Source organism: Henckelia pumila, unplaced genomic scaffold (assembly GCF_033568475.1).
Source record: "Henckelia pumila isolate YLH828 unplaced genomic scaffold, ASM3356847v2 CTG_466, whole genome shotgun sequence".
In the NCBI taxonomy this organism is placed as follows: domain Eukaryota; kingdom Viridiplantae; phylum Streptophyta; class Magnoliopsida; order Lamiales; family Gesneriaceae; genus Henckelia; species Henckelia pumila.
This window is the reverse complement of record NW_027331833.1, coordinates 151,375-168,349: the sequence shown is the minus strand read 5'-3', so window position 1 is coordinate 168,349 and position 16,975 is coordinate 151,375. Positions and strand designations below refer to the sequence as shown.

The window sequence follows — 16,975 nt, the reverse complement described above, 5'->3', positions numbered from 1 at the left end:
ATATTGTAAAACTTCTTTTGTGGAAAATCCACAATATTAGTACGTGTTATTGTTATTATGTGATTTTCGTTTTATATGGTGTCAAATTTCAATCTTGGTTCACAATTTTTGTTATTTTAATTTGCAATTTTAGTTTTTGTTTGCTGACGCAACGCTAATGATACAATGCGAAGTCTAAGTATCTCGGATATAATGCAGTGCTATATTTACACTTTTAACATATATATATTTTGGCATTCATGTAATTCAATTTGGGAGTACATGATAAAACTTGTGATGGTAATTTTTTTTTCTCGAAATAGTACTCCATGCAAAGTAGCTTAATTGATGGCAATTAAATCCAATAAATTCATTTGAAATACGAAATAAAAAATTAAAAGAATTTAAAAAGCAACACATTTTTTTTCTGTCACTTTTGAAAAAAAAAAAATTAAACCAAATTTTTTTTATTAAATTGCAAGGTAAAAAGAAATTAAATCCAATCTTGCAATTACCATAAATGCATCATATATATTCGTGGGACCAATTGAAATTGTTGGGTGTTGAGCCACTAAAGGGGACTTGAAGCTTTAAAGAAGTTAAAATATGACAGTAGATTTAGGTGTAGGTTAGGATCCAATTATGGAAAATGTTAATAAAATCCTATCTACTTTTTAGCTTTAGAGAAAACATGGATCCAAAGATCATCTCCATGATCACTTTCAAGGGGCTCAAGAAGCTACCAAATGCATTATTAATTAATCTTAGACAATATAACCATCTTGGTTTAATCTCACTAGTTTTTAATATACTAACAGTTTGACACAAACAAACATGAAAAATATAATATAGGAGCCATAATAATAATAATACATGTTGTAGTTTCATCACGTATATCTTTTCATGTTGTCAAATTTCACTCTTAATTATTTTGCTATTTTTTTTATTTTTTTGCAGTTTTTGTCATTTTTTCAATATTCGTATTCTGTGCTACATGATCAACACTTCCATTAAAAATGAATAAAATTACCGAAAATTGAAAGATATAAGATTAATTAAATTCGAAAGAGACATAAATATAAAACGAGAATTGAAAATGTTCGTTGGACCTAGCTAATTTCAAACATGAAATCAAGGGTAACTTGATCTATAATCGTGTGACTATTGAAATACAAGATGTGTTTGTTTAATAATGTTCATACAAAAGTCAAAACAAAGCAAATACCCACATAAGAAACGAGGCATACATAATTTTGATGTCATCCATCTTAATGTGCATAATTTTCGTGAGCGACCATTAAAATCGACTAGTGTGTTTTAATATTTTTTTTAGAAACCACTAAAACCGACCAGTGTATTTTAATATATATATATATATATATTCTTTTAAAAACCACTAAAACTCACTAGCATATTTTAGTTGTCGCTCACAAAAATTATGCAACACTATACGGTACGTTAGATCAAATATATATATATATAATAGAGAAAAGAGATTTGCACATGATGGTTCCCATTGTTTCAGGGAAATACATGCTGCTACACATCCATTTGGTCTCTAACTTTTCAAACAATGGGAAGAACCAGTGCACCCATACTGAGTGTGGAGCTAGCAACAATATATCTACACATATATATATGTGTGTATATAAATATGAAGTAAAATATTTTAATATAAATTAACCTAACTAGCTAGCAAGCTAGAGTGTCATGGAATCAATATGCTTTGTCAGTTTCTTCCCAAGGCTAGAAGTTTAGAGATGGATGAGGCGGACCCAATAAAAGAGGATTATTATTTATTTCAATTTTTGTGTACAATACATATTTCTAGGGAGTGATGCACAAAAAGTACTATTTATATTTTCCAAAACAAATTAAATAAAACTATCGAAAATAAAGTTTGACAATTGAAAATTAATGGAAATCACTCAACTATATTCTCAGCCCTTGCCATGGGTGGAGAACACATGTGCCATGCAGTTTATTCATAGTACTATATACAAGTGTATAACTAATATATCAGAAAGGTTGGAATTAGGCAATAATTGTCAAGTTAGATTTTAAAAATGACCAAAATATTGAGTTTGAGTTATTTTACGATTTAAAATATCGAGTTAATATTGTGACTATTAATTATGATTTTTGGTGAAATGTCCGATGTTTGATCTTAATAATTGGTATAACACAGGCTAACAATTCTTACGTATATTTTTAGGTAAAATCACACAAGGCCGGAACAAGCTTGAGTCAAGAGGCATTTGGAACCCCAAATATTTACAGTGCAGTTCCACCCACGACTCAATACATGACTTACCATGTTATAAGAAAATAAAATTACACCTCTATTAACATTTATATACCATATGGATTAATCATAACGCTTGATTCTACAATTGATAAATGAGCGACGGTACGGGTTTTATTCCCATTAAAAATTGAAAACTTGTTCAGTTATCGAAACATTAGATTATTATTTGGTATTAATAATTAATCATGTCAAAAAAACGATCAAAATATAACGTTTGAAGTGTCATTCAATTTAAATAGTTTGGTTACATTATTACCGCAGACTATAGTACGTACCAAAAGCTCTCGATCATACACAAAATGTATCATAGCTGACTTTTGAGATTATTAGGAGATATCAACTTTAATTTCCCTTCTTTTATGTATGGCTTGGAGGTGCATGTAGTTTGCTGCAACTTGTCTAATCAACTTTCTTTTTCCAAGTTAATCAATTGATTAATTAACAAATTATTTCCTTGTTGTTAATGGTTTCCACCACCTAATGTAGAACTTTTAAAGACTTAATTAATCATCATGCTTACTTTGGTGTTGATTGAAGTGATGCCAATATTATCATTTGGGATCTCCTAAATCCTAGGTTTGGCCCACAAAGATGTGTTTACCAAAGTAATTAAGACAATCAAAGCTTATTGTAATCAATTCCAACACAAGATGACTCTAGACATAATCATATCATAATACATCGCATTAACTTTCTCATCATTTTTTGTTCCTTTTTTGCAACCATTACTTTGGAAGGATCCCAAAAGTCTTAAAAAAAGATAGCCCTTTAGTGACTAAGTCTCAAGATGTGATCCCCTTTTCTGTGTATATTATATGTTCAAAAAATGTTCAACTGATCCAAACTATGTGGGGCGACTCAAATAAGTCCCTCTATGTATTCCAAGTGACACACCTACTTCACTAAAATACATAAAGCAGTTTAGGTTGGGTGGAGGAGTATGGTAGCTTTATTTTGTCATTTGAACTCAACTTTCTCCTTTCTCCTTTCTCCCTATAAGGTAGTTAAATATACACCATAGTTTTTTTAAAAAAATAAAAAAAAAAAATATTGATTATTTCAATTCATGATCTCCATATCTTGTTAAAAAAACCATTTTTTTTAGCAAAATATCTCTAAAATCTTTTATTCCAAACTTACTCAACATAAAGAGAACCATGCACACAAATTAAAGATTAATTTATATGCATCCAATATGTGCAAATGGTTGCTAGCATGTATATAATATTAGCAGAAGACAAGGGTATCATTATCAAGTGGAGTACACATTAAAAAAAACAATATATTTTTTTTATGGAGATCGAATAATTAAGTAATCTCACCTGAATTGTAAGCCTAGATTTCATTGAACAAGAGCCCACTATTTTAAATATCTTGATTCCTAAGTCCACTGATTGGGTATGAAAAAGGGGGCATTGGTCAAATAGTGAGACAAATTAAATGTGCGCTGGGTTGCCGATAGAGTGGACAATCAGGCGGCAACACAAGCACCAGGTAACATGTTATTCAAAGCAAACTAGTTGGGAGACACATGCACTTGTCATGGGATTCTGTTAAATAAACTAGTAGGTTTTTTGTGAGACAGTTTCACATATTTATATTCATGAGACTTGGTCAAACCGATCCATATCTGGGAAAAAAATAATATTTTTGGCATAATGGATCAAGTCGGATAGGAAGCTGGTCTCATAAGATTGATATGTGAGATGATTTCATAGGAATTTTCGTGTAAATTAAATTAAATTAATTTTTCATTAGTGCACAGGGAACTTCATTAAGATAAGAAATCACTATTTCTCCTATTAAACATAATAAGTAATTTCCACGTGGATGGCTTCTCTGATGTACACGTCAGCATAATAAGTATACATATATGAGAAAAATATTTTAATGGTACCAGAGGGGAATAATTGCTTGCACTAATTGATCCACAATTTTATGAGCAAGTGTTTAAGCCCACATAAAATATTGCATATGTTTGTATTCGATGCCTAAGTGTAATATATTTATTCACAAACCTATTAGGACAAACAAAAGAATCTAGACTTAAACAAAAAATGTCATAGAGATCTAACACACAATTATTATTCATAGTGCATGCATGTGAAGGACTAGGTTGTCTAATTTTTATATTGACATAGATATGTCTAATTCGTTTAAGAAAAGAACTTTCCATAAAAAAAATAAAGAAATTTTAGTTTGGCCTTTCAATGTTGTTTCTATGTAATTTTTGATGTAACGTGTTTTCAAAGTTAATATTAGTTCAATATCTTTTTATTTATTTAAAATTTTAGCATTTTTTTTAGGAAAGTGTTGATGTGACACCGTAAATATCATAATCATATCGATCCAATAATATTGCATCTAACGCCATATCAATTTTATGTTTTAAAAATGCCTAAAATTGGATGCGGGGATCCACGTGCACCCGTGCCTAAAACAACTTTGATTGACATGAAATTTTTACGATATGGTCGTCTCGAAAATGCGAATTCAACGATTTATCATATGATAGAAATTTCAATGTTGATGATTGAAAATGTGAAGGTGACCGGAAAAATTGCAAATTTTCCTAAAAAATAATAGAAGTCTTGGAGGCGCTTCATGGCTTAAGATCCAATCTCTCCAAAGTTACGTATCACAATATTTAAACCTGCAATTAATTGCAACTTTAGTTACATCCTTTATAAATTTAAATTTCTTCAGTAAATATACACTATTTTTTGTGGGCAATGGTAACACATTTTTTATACTAATTATAAATAGACCCTGTTAAAAAAATCTGATTTATTTTATGATTGAGTAATAATATTATAGAAATATTCGATATAGATGGACCCAAATATGGTGATGCCTAAGATCTTTAATTATTTGGGGAAAAAAATAAAATAAGTTGAAGCACAGTCATTCACCATTATGAGTCAACTTAAATAAAACTATAATTAGTCTTAATCTCATTAAGGCAACAATGGGGGAAAAAGTTCTTTTTGTAAAGAGACCAACCAAAAAAAATAAATTTATTTCACACCCTTTCACCAATATAATGAAAAAAAAATCATTATTTCTATATAAAACCTAAAAAAATTTGCAAAATAAACATTGCAACATAAACCAATTTCTCTATAATATGCTCCAACAAGTAACTTGGTATATTCTAAAAAAAATAGAAAAAAGAGTTAACTTGGTATATTGAACAGAACTAACCAAGAATTATAATAGAATGAAATCATAGCCTCTGCATTTCTCACCATTTTACAGTAACATATCCCTAACCGTATAGGATGGACCAAACCCCGTCTAGACAGGGGACAATGAGGTATAAAATCTTGTAGCCAGAATAAAATTCAAGAAGTTAAAGTATCAAGTACAACTAGGCTCATTTCTTTTCGGACCCTTTCATGTTAATATTGAACCATTTCTTTTTCGACTTCGAATCTGAACTTTCTTCTTCACCCGGACTCTCAGATTTTAAATCTTCTCCGGGGTGTTTGCTGCTACTTCCGTTGCTGAATTGTCCGCTCCCACTCGAAGTAGCAGACCTTGTCACTGTAAAAGAAGAGTGGATGCTATCTCGCTGTTTTAGCAACTCGTCAACCTGTTCATGAATTAGATAAATGAAAAGATATAGTTCAATGACCAGGGAAAAAGCAACCAACAACGCAAGCTAGTTCAACAGATGTGTGTTTGCTCACTACTTGGTGTGAAAAAACCAAATTGATATGAGAATGAAAATCTCCAGAGCATGACAGTATGACCACAATGCCTCGTGCAAAAAACCTCAGCAGAAAGAGAGTTATATAAAAGAAATTCATCTCGAAACAGAGTTCTTAAATGAAGCACTTTTGCCATGGAATTCCAGGTCGATAGCCGATTCCTGCCCTGCTCTCCACTGAATTATTAAGATGGGGAAGCGATATAGGCACCAAAAGAGGGCATTAAAACAAGGGGAGCCTATTGCATTTTTTGCAAGACTTGTATGGGTAAAAAGACAACAATAGAGCCTGAGAAGGCCTCCACTTCTTCGTGTAAGACTTGGTCTACACAATTTGCTGCTATGACTAGTTGACATTTTAAGGAACGTATCCTTGCAAAAAGTTGGCCATGCATATAACATCAAAAACTAAAGTTAGCAGCTAGGAGTTGATATAAAGCAGGTTTGAATATACCCATCTGGTCGATCGACCCAAAGGATCTCATTTACTAATCCATGGAAACAGATTAACCTAGGAATGCAAACCTCAACTCCTGCTCATGTCAACTTTCTAGGAGTACCCTGCCACAAACCGTGACTTGCGAAGTTATCTTTAATAGCAAGTGGACAATGCAATTTGAACATGCTTTCAATCCACAATTTTGTATATGAATTCACGACTCCACCAAAAAAAAAAGGCTTATCGGTTTCCGGTGAATAAATGAAGAAAGCAGAAATAGTAACTCAAAAATCTTTCGACACAATTTGAGCAACAGTTAAGAGGCAATCAGTTAAAAAACAACAGAGATTCAAATTACATTTGAACATTGTCAAAAGGCAGAAGAATCCAAAATTTCTAACTTAAAGAGTCAAAGACACGTAAATGCTTGTTGAAAATGTTTCAGTTTTTAATCTTGTGTAGATGCTAGGTGAAAATGTTTCTCATTTTACGGTAGTTTTCAACTCTATCAATAAAACAGTCTGGAGAAAATGTAATAGCTGCAGAGTGAGGAATATAAACAGCAACGACACTACAACAGCAAAACATTACACTTAAGTAACAATTTCTTGGCAAGAAAACTTACAGACTGCTTTTCTCGACTATATCTATCCGTTACTTCTTGGTATCGAGCCAATGCCTGAAATAGAGAGAAAAAAGGATGTGTATCGAGAAACAATGCTTAACTCCTACTAATGGACTTTCATGGCAAACGAGGCGCGACTCACGAGGGAGAATACCTTTCTATACTCTGTCTCAAATAGGCGTAGTTCATTTCTCTTCCTCAAAATCTGAGCTTCAATATCCTTTAATTTATGGGTTGTATCCTCGTACGTCTTTGTACAAAGAGCCTCAATTGTGTAGGTAGCAGGTTTAAAAAAGTTATCTCCTGAAAGAACCAGGTAAAATATTACTGCTTGAGGGATCTTAAGTGGTTTCTAAAAATTAAAAATAAAACTCAGAAAAAAGGAACACGTATAAACAAGCTTCTGACCATAAACAGCAAATATGTGTGTGCCAGCATTTAGTTGTGAGACCTCACAAGGTTGAAGTCCTTCCAGTCTCTTAAAGAAAGCAGCTTCAGGATCCTTGGCCATTGCCAACTACACCATCAAACTACTGCCTTTATCAGCAAAAGTAGTTGCGCAAGCATCTTCAGTGAAAAGAAAAGGTAACAACTATATACCGCATTCACAGTTGAATCCATTCTGTACACTTGAAAGTGCAAGAAGTACATTCCAGCAGAGGTAACCTTGCCTGCTTTCTCACTATCTTCCTATACATGTTTACCAGAGCATACATAATGCAGAAAAAAGCCATCAGAAAGGAGCGGATACACAAAGATCCCTAATAGCAAAGAAAACCCAAAAAATCCGAGAGGAAACCAGGCCAAGAGTTTCACCAATTATAAGATTACAATTATTGGCTTGCATGTCAGCAGTTCAGGAAAGGAATTTAACTTGTATCACATGGAACAATCCCAAGTGATAGGATTCTCTCAGTCAACCGTTTTTTGGCATGCTAAAGCTGAGGCCAAGTTTCAGTACTTCATCAATATTACGAATTATTTCTTCTCTTTTAAACTCAGACATTCATTTTTTTAGTACCTTTCTGCTTTTACTCTTATGATTTCCCCAGAAAAAATTAAGGGTCACAATGTGATCTCTTTATTACTCTCTCTTTTGGGAGAAGCAGAATATTTAAATCCTCACATATGTCATCACTTTTGCAATTGATTTATTCATGGATAGTCTGTGTAAAAGATTGGCCAGATTCTTTCTTGCCCATCAAGTGACTGCCATATGTTTTGGCCTGCCAGTAGTTACTGTTCACTCCTAATATTATCTTTCACTTCCAATGACAGGTCAACACAAGAGGCATTCTGACCGAAATAGTTAAACAGCGCATTACAAATGCTGCCATTCATTTATCTGTTATACTTGATTAAGCAAAAAATTGTAACACATGCATGTGCACAGTGAAGTAGCTGCTGGGATGGAAGAGGTTATCTTCAAGCTGGGAAAAGGATCTAGGTAAAGAAATTGTGAGGTCATTAACAACCAAAAGTGGAAAATTACCTGCAAGGCCAACCCATACCCTCCATTTGCATCTTGCTCAAAGTACAAGAGCTGAAAATCACATGTAACAAAACCATTAGTAAGAAACTTAAGTCGGCTTCATCAGTATGCACATGAAAGAAAATTTTCTCTCCAATTTTCTCAGTCTTCTGGTAACTAGAAGAAGTAGATAATTAAAATGGTTTGGAACCTTCTCTATTTCAACCTTCAAGTGGACCTCAATGCAGGTGAATGACAAAAAGAAAATCTAATATGTCAGATAACACAAGATCTGAACTCAAAGATAACATAAATACACACCTTGAACTTGCTTTGCGCAGCAGAAGTAGCTCTAACAACAACACCTGCTTCTGCTTGTTCGTCATTAATAGTCACACTAAAGAAGTGAGCACACTGTTTTTCTACCTGTTTAATGTATTAAAGATGAAAATAAACAAATATAAGAATGAAAAATAGATGGCAGACAAAAACTATGATTCTTGTCCAGACGAGGGGCTAGGTACCTTGCCACTAACAGAACTTCCAACAGGAAGAGGTCTAACTGTGACAGTTCCGCTCAAAGCCTCTTCAAGAACATTAGCGGAAATTGTAGTTTTGATGGGGACACCCAGCTTGCTGTCCAAAATAATATACATAAAATAAACATACAACTTTTTAAAAAAAAAAAATTACATAGAAATTATTTTAATCATGCAGAATCTGAGATTAGAAAGAATAAAACCTGAATAAAGCTGCGAACATCGTATTGACAGTTCCAAGATTGGACAAATCAATCTCCATATCCATTCCTTCGGCTTCAAGGGCCTTTTTGTCATGACAAGCAAAAATAAGAGATGCTCACCAGTTTTACTCAGAACAGAAACAATTTGAGTTAATAAGGAGATGTCGATTTTAATTATAGTTTGCATTAGTCGAAAATTTCTTATATAATGTCCACACAAGCTGAAGGCTTTTGTAACCTAAGAGAGTAAATATTATACCAACTCATATGCCAGGATATTTATAAATTGTTTTTTATATGCTTTGACCTCAATGGTAATGCTCCGGGTCGACAAAAAGGTATTAAAGACAAGAATCTATCTTTGAAAAATTGGAATAAGTCTGTATCATTGATAATGAGGATGATCAAAATTTTCGATAAATTGTTTTGGTATGCGTGTCTTGGATAGGTGATATTTAAATACTTATGACAGCAATTATGAAAACGCTCGTATGACTATTAAGCCATGAAGATTCAATATAAAAATCCGAGTCCACCTTCATCAGCATGTATCAAAAAAATAAAACTTCCTCTCGATTTCCTAGCATAGAAGTTATTCCCACAAATACAGCGCCTAAGACACAACTGTTGCCTTCACCAATAAGAAATTGCTAAGAATCCAAGTCGTGCAAGAAAAAGGTTCGCAGGGACAGGAAATATTGTTGTCCACACAACAAGAGTTAAAACATTTGTTCATCCTTCAGAAAATAATTTAAGGAAAAATTCAGCAGATGCAGAAAAATAAATTCTATTTTGCCACGGAAAGAAAACATTTGTCTACTCAACAAAAGATGAAACACCTGTAACCTGTTCACCATCTCGGTAAATACATCAAATATTTCATCTTCAGAGAAAAAATCAAATTGCTAAATTGATACACGGCATAAAATAATCCATTTTATCTATGTTTTCCATAAACTTTAAGGAATTTCATGTCTCAAAATGGCCATGAAAAGATTCTATAGCACACCACCATGTTAAAATAGAAGGGGACATATCACGACACCTGAAACATGACTATCACGTCCAATCCAATTTTATGGAGACGGAAAAGTAAGCAAGGGTGTAGTAAATTGCTCTAAGGTTACTCTTACGTTTTATAAGCGGAAGTTACTCTTCAATTTTACAAGCGAAAGTACTTTTTCCAGTGCATATAAGTTAAACTCATAAAACAATACCCCACAATACAGGAAACTTACGAGTTTTCTGAACAACTGATGCCAGAAATTTTATACAAGAGCTGGGACAAGGAAACCAGTGAATCAAATGTCTTGTGTCCGACAAACTGACAATGAATGACAGTATTTTCATTTTCTATGATTTTCAACATGCCTAAAGGAAGAAGTTTTCAATGAAAACAAGAAACAAACACAAACTCCAAAAAAGTAGCCCCATAATTAGGAGAATAAGTTCTATGTTTGACCTTCAGCATTGGAATCATAATTAGTTTTATAGGCGTTCACTGCCTATAACATATTACGTCATCACATAGACTAGAAACCTAAAAATGCATAACTTCATATGTTCTCAATTTCTGAGCACCAATACATATTTGTTTCCCTTTTGAACAATTATTGGTTTCGCTTTTTGCCCAAAACTGAAAAGAAGTTCGTGGAAACATTTTGGCCGAAACTTGAGGTCCACATACTGTGAAAGAATAAAATTTCTCGGTATTGTAAATATTTGTCCACAAAACATTTAACGTTAAGAGATTGGAAAAATGCAAAAATATTAACTGATGTTACTAAGGAGACAAAAGGTCACCTCAAACCCAGCAGTATCATAGTGTCTCCTTTTTTCGGGATCCGATAAAATGCTGTAAGAATATGCAACCTCCTTGAAAAGCTCGGAAGCTTCAGGATTGCTGGCATTCTTGTCCGGATGATACCTATCAAATGCTTGGTTTGTTAGTTAACCAGTTCAAGAAATCATTCTCAGAATCCACATTCTGTTGTTGATGGAGCATGTGAGCCATTCTTGAGTTGAAAAAAGTCCAGAATTCCCTAGTTGTCAAGTTGTTTATTCTTTTACATCATCACTGAGTGGAGAATAAAAGTTCTACTCAAAACTTAACACAAGCACGCCATCAAAATCCATCGCTTATTGCCTGTCTAACGTATTATTGGTTGCAGTAAAGCATATCAAACTAAAATAAACACAAGCATTTCAAGAGAAAATAGGCTTATAAACCAAAGTTCTTCACAGGCAAAAGAGTAACATATGTGCTACAGGGCATAGTCAACTTCATATCATATTCAAACATAAGATTTGGGTTAGCAAAAAAATCCAAAGAGCAAAAAAGAGAACTTTGATAAAAAGCTAAAGGACTAATTTGATGACTGCAACACTAAAAAGCACTAGAACTTCCAATTCATCTCCATCAATCCCAAAACAATCAATACAAAGGCATCAAAAAATAAACAACGAACTACCACCGACAATATAGAAAACTATAAACATCACAAAACCCAGCAACTTCATATAAACACATTGCATACTTTCTATTCAAAATGGAAACCCACAAGAAAAGACGCATACTAAAACTAGTATATCAAGTTAAGAAATGAAATGACAACAATCATTGAAAATTAATTTCATCATCATTAACGTTTAAATAAAGTATCAATTAAAAAATATGTGGTTGAATGCTTAACGATCACTATTACCGACGTTATGAAGTAGGAAAGCAAACAAACATATTTCTCTCATAGTGCATCTATACACATTTTTCCACCAAACTTCAAAGGTTTTCCATAGTGTTGTATGAGCTAAAATTCTACTTCAAAAATTTCAAATACTAATACTAAGAAATTAGAAACTCAAACGAAAAAGAAGAGGATCATTGAAAGGAAGTGCCTACTTGAGCGCAAGCTTTCTGTAAGCGGTCTTAATTTCCTGATCAGAAGAATCCCGAGAAACACAAAGCACCTCATACGGATCCCGCCGCAACACTGGCGCTGCCGCCGATGGCCCCTCCTCTTTCGAGCCTCCCATCTCTAGCCCAAAATTTAAACCTTTCTCTCTCTCTCTCTCTATTATATCTCTGCAAATTTCACCAAAATTATGTCTAATGTGTTTTCATTTCCTTCTTGCTTCCTTCACGGTTGATCTCTTTCCTTCTCTATATCTGAAAAGCACTACCCCACATATCTTAGAACCCCTCTTTATACAAATCTACAAGCAAATTTCAAAAATTAAAAATCCAAACGGAAAAAAATAAAATATAAAATAAAAAGCACAGAACTTTCGCGATAATCGAGGTGGAATATGAGCGAGCGAAACTCAAATTTTTGGATCACTTCAAATATCGCCTCAAAAATAAGGAGAAAGTACCCAAATGAATCGATTCCGCAATGATCAAGACAATAATGAAAAATCTATTTTACGAGAACATAGAATTGCAAGCACGAAACGTGAACCCCCAAAAAAACAACAGCAAAGATTACAGTAAACAGTAAGAAAGAAGCTAGAAATCGAAGTTTTATTGACCTGGCATGCGAGTGAGTCAAGAGACAAGCGAAACGATGATACAAAGAGAAATAGCGGGATGCGCTCACACAAACAGAGAGAGAGAGAGAGAGAGAGAGAGAGAGAGAGCAAATTCGTATTGCAACACTGGAGGTTCAAATATTATGTTTCGCTTTTTGTTCCAAACTCCAAATCCACTGTCATGGATGTTCGTGTACGAGTTTTCGTTCGTTTGTTTATTTTATTTATTTATTTATTTATTTTTAAGTCATAAGTACAATTTTGATATACACAAGTTTCAAAAAATGATAAGTACAATCCTCATATACATTAGAAGAAACCACTAGACATCGAATCTGATATCAGTTGGTGGAAGTCTTTGCAATCACTAAAAAAAGTGATTATTAGCTTTTGGCTTAAAAAAATTATTTTTGTGTGTTTTTTAAACCTAGATTATGTGTTAGTTTATGTTTAACTTAATTGAAATCCAAAAGCTAGTCATGTGGTGATTATGATTCTTCAAAAGTGATTCTAATAAGAAGGTCATTGTTAAAATCAATCTAATCACTTATTTATCAAACACTACTCGACTTTGATTTTTAGATTTTCACATTTATTTCCAAACACTACCAACTTTTGATTTTTTTTAATTTTTTTATAATTTATAAATTAATCACTTCTACAAAAGTACAATCTATTGCAAACACTCCCTTAATACCTCAAATTTATCCATTGATTTAAGTACAATCTTGATGTAAATTACAAAGATATTCGTGTACGAATTGATCTGGTTTAGAAGTAATACTTTTAAAAAGAGACAGAACATGACATTCGCCTTGTAAAATTGGTTGTACATTTATAATTATTACAAACAATGAAGTTGAATTATTGATCTATATTCTTAGATTAAGGTACGCAAATTAACGTCATGTTATGTGTTTGGTCATCTCTACCTATCTAGGTATCGTTCACGTCTCACGCTATGAAGGCTCGAGCATTGACATTTTTCCCCACGGTTTACTTCATTTGGATTTTGGATCACTAGAAATGCCAAGTCTTTTGAGGATGTAATCTTCAGAGCTAATATGTGTTACGTGATTGGTTCAAACAAACTTGGTTTTCCAAGGTTTCATATGTTTTGTATGTTGGTATTGGATTCGAGTGTGTTCTTTTTTTGTCATGAAACACACTTTTGACTTTATTAGTATTTTTTTTAGACGACACGTCCTCACACCTACATTGATGACTTGTTTCTAAGAGTATCCTACCAACCATACTTCATATTTTCCAGGCAAATTAACCATTTAAAATACAAAACTTAACATCTATCCAATAATATGCAACAACATCCTTCGTCTTAGGAATGAATACGAAATATTTTCGAGTGTTAACTCAAATTCTCATAATTTAATTGTCACATTGAATCAATTAAAATCTTGTAATCTCCCATCAATAAAGTTGGTTACCACTATGAGAATTTTTTTAAAGATTTTAAGATCATTTATTTTGACTAATTATACACTTTATCTCTATTCAATGTTTTGTCAGCGGATTCACCAAGTTATAATATGATTTGATATAATCAATTATGATAAACTCAATTTGAGATCAATTATTGCATGTTATTATGCTTTCAATGAATATGTCGAGACTTATTATTATACATGTTAAACGTAATTTTTGATTGGCTTGTTTTTGTTATTTTGGTGTGTGGATATTATCTAGATTAGTTAGATATTTTGGTTTGATTGGAATATTAATGATTAGTTGTTGATGATAAATATTGTTATCTTGATATTATCATGCATGAGATATATGATTAGAAGATAGTCTTATGTTTATACTAATATTTATAACAATATATTATGTGCATGAGTGTATAAGTGCTAAGAAATTGTCCAGGTACATGGATCAAGGTATCGAAAGTATCAATGTGATATAAATTTGATATTGATAAGCATGAAGATAAAATGTAGTGAGTATATCTCTTGAAACAGACTCATGAGATATCTGTAGAATGTTCAATATTATATTATGGGCATAATACATCATTGAGGGTGCGGGACATATTCTGGTGAAAAAAACACGTGTTCTACTAAGTGTCCCGATATCCAGTGAGACAAGCTGAGAAAAGTATCACAAAAATGCATTCTAAGTTCAGAGTACAAGCTTGATCGTGGCACAAACTTACAAGTGAAGGTTGTGATACATTTCTCGGGAGAGGAAGGTGACGTTCTCGAAAGAGAACAATCCACCGCATTAAAGAAAGTTCGAAGAGATCGGAATAAAAAACGAGTGGTGTTGCCAAGTGAATCTGCTAAAAGTGTTCATCATAAAGGTGTCATAAAAAGAGAGATTTTTTTGTTATTGAATAAGTACTTATGTGATTGTAACATATTCAATTTTAGTGGATTCATTTGATATCTAGGCGTGGTCCAGTAGATATAGGTTTTTCAACCAAACTACGTTAAAATCCCGTGTCTTTAGTTTTTTTATTCTGCTGCTTAAATATTCTAGAAATAACACTAATATAAAAGACACATAAGCTGCAAATTAAATATGAGCGAGGCACAACTACTTGGGCCGAATTCCGTAATGCATTTAGAGAACGTACTTTCCTGCAACGATCCGATAATCAAAGGTGAATGAGCTGATGAACTTGAAGCAGGGAAACATGTCGATTGACGAATACCAACATAATTTATTTGAGCTGCTACCTTATTACCCGTATTTTGCCAATAGCTCGGAAGCCAAGTATGATCTTTTTCTGCAAAATCTCAACTCGGAGATTCATGGTGTAACGCCCCAAATTATCTTAATTGACTTTATTTGAGATAATCAGTGATTTCAGAATTCGAAAGCCGACTTTTTATTGATCAGGGTCTATTTTGTAATTTTTGAAAATTTCAGGGACTAAAACGCAAAGATGGATTTTGTTATAAGGTTGAGACTTTGACTAAGTCTTCACTTCATCCCTTCATCACCTCCAACCATTCCCTCCTCCATTGAAGCGACAAAAGCTTCCCCAAGCTTTTGTGATTTCATTTTTATCTCGATCCGTCCGTTGGAATTCAATCTCGAGTAGATATCTGCGATCACAGCATCGAGTGCTCCGTTTGGAAGTAAGCTTCTCTTATTTCTAAGAGGTTGAAATATTGGATGTTGTTAGAATTGATTTAAATTCGGAGATGATGTTCTTGAGGTAGCTGTGATAGTATATCTAAGACGGTTCGGAGAAATTTCGACGATCGAATTTGATATGATTTTTCTTATGATTTTCGAAACTTAGATTTTTGATATGTGTTGGGTTTGACTTGGAAATGATGTTGGATGATTGGTTTGAGTATTTGGAATTGATATTCTGATGTCTGCAATTTTGGTTTGATCAGTTTATAGCTGTTATGCCGTCAGTTTGAGTTTCGGGATATCGTTTCTATTGATTTGATTATACTGAGTTTGATGAGGTTTTGCTATCGAAATTGATCTTGTGACTTCTTCTGTTAGATTGATTCGAAGTCCTTGGAGTTGCGAGATTGCAGCTTCGATCAGTTTGGAAGATTGAGCCGGTATAGTATCGACTTCTTACTTATCGATCGTAGAACTTGAATAGATATTGAATTGAGATTTGTTGTTTTACAGATTGAAGATTGTGAACGACAAGAAGGTATAAGACGACTTTGGAATGAAATAAGACGATTAACTTGAATCCGGATTGATTCGAGTGTTCTAGAAGAAATCACATATTGCATGTTTATATGCTTATTAAACTTATGATTGAATTGATATTTGAATGCATGAGATTTCATATGCATTCATATTGAACCGATTGATTATTCATTTTGAATTAGACGATCTGGAAATTATAGTTGAGTGGCCTTGGTAGGCGATTTACTACAAGTGTCGATTAACTCACTATAATGCCCTAGAGTTTAGAGGATTAAAATATACCTCATCCACCTCGAAAGGAGAGTTCGGTGTGATTGTTGGATATTTTAACCTCGGGATCCCAAACCGAAGAAAGAAAGAAGAATTCCTTTTGATTATCTGAGTATGATAATCCAGAAGTTTTAAAGTCATGCATATCATTTTAATTCCGCAATTGAATGAATTACTTGAGGTATATGTGGAATTTGATTATATATCATGTTTTGATATATTATGTGATATTGTATGCTAGTATCTTTTACTGAGA

The 16,975-nt window shown here is 33.0% G+C and overlaps 1 protein-coding gene across 6 annotated transcripts; it reads right to left on the bottom strand.

Annotated features, from left to right (window-relative positions):
- Nucleotides 1-5,415: 5,415 nt before the first annotated feature.
- Nucleotides 5,416-12,980, bottom strand: LOC140872448 (chaperone protein dnaJ 15-like). 6 transcript variants are annotated; one of them, XM_073275286.1, is made up of 12 exons: nucleotides 12,873-12,980; nucleotides 12,176-12,489; nucleotides 11,080-11,203; nucleotides 9,277-9,359; nucleotides 9,059-9,170; nucleotides 8,856-8,960; nucleotides 8,556-8,606; nucleotides 7,664-7,753; nucleotides 7,472-7,580; nucleotides 7,218-7,366; nucleotides 7,064-7,117; nucleotides 5,416-5,882 (listed from the first exon to the last, which is right to left on the bottom strand). In XM_073275286.1, exons 2-12 carry the CDS (start codon nucleotides 12,307-12,309, stop codon nucleotides 5,664-5,666), a joined length of 1,230 nt encoding a protein of 409 aa, XP_073131387.1. In that variant the 5' UTR covers nucleotides 12,310-12,489; nucleotides 12,873-12,980; the 3' UTR covers nucleotides 5,416-5,663. The 6 variants fall into 6 exon arrangements, with proteins under 6 accessions (XP_073131387.1, XP_073131386.1, XP_073131385.1 ...); XM_073275285.1 differs by having other exon boundaries at nucleotides 12,176-12,442; nucleotides 12,805-12,976; XM_073275284.1 differs by having other exon boundaries at nucleotides 12,176-12,442; nucleotides 12,560-12,972.
- Nucleotides 12,981-16,975: the final 3,995 nt, after the last annotated feature.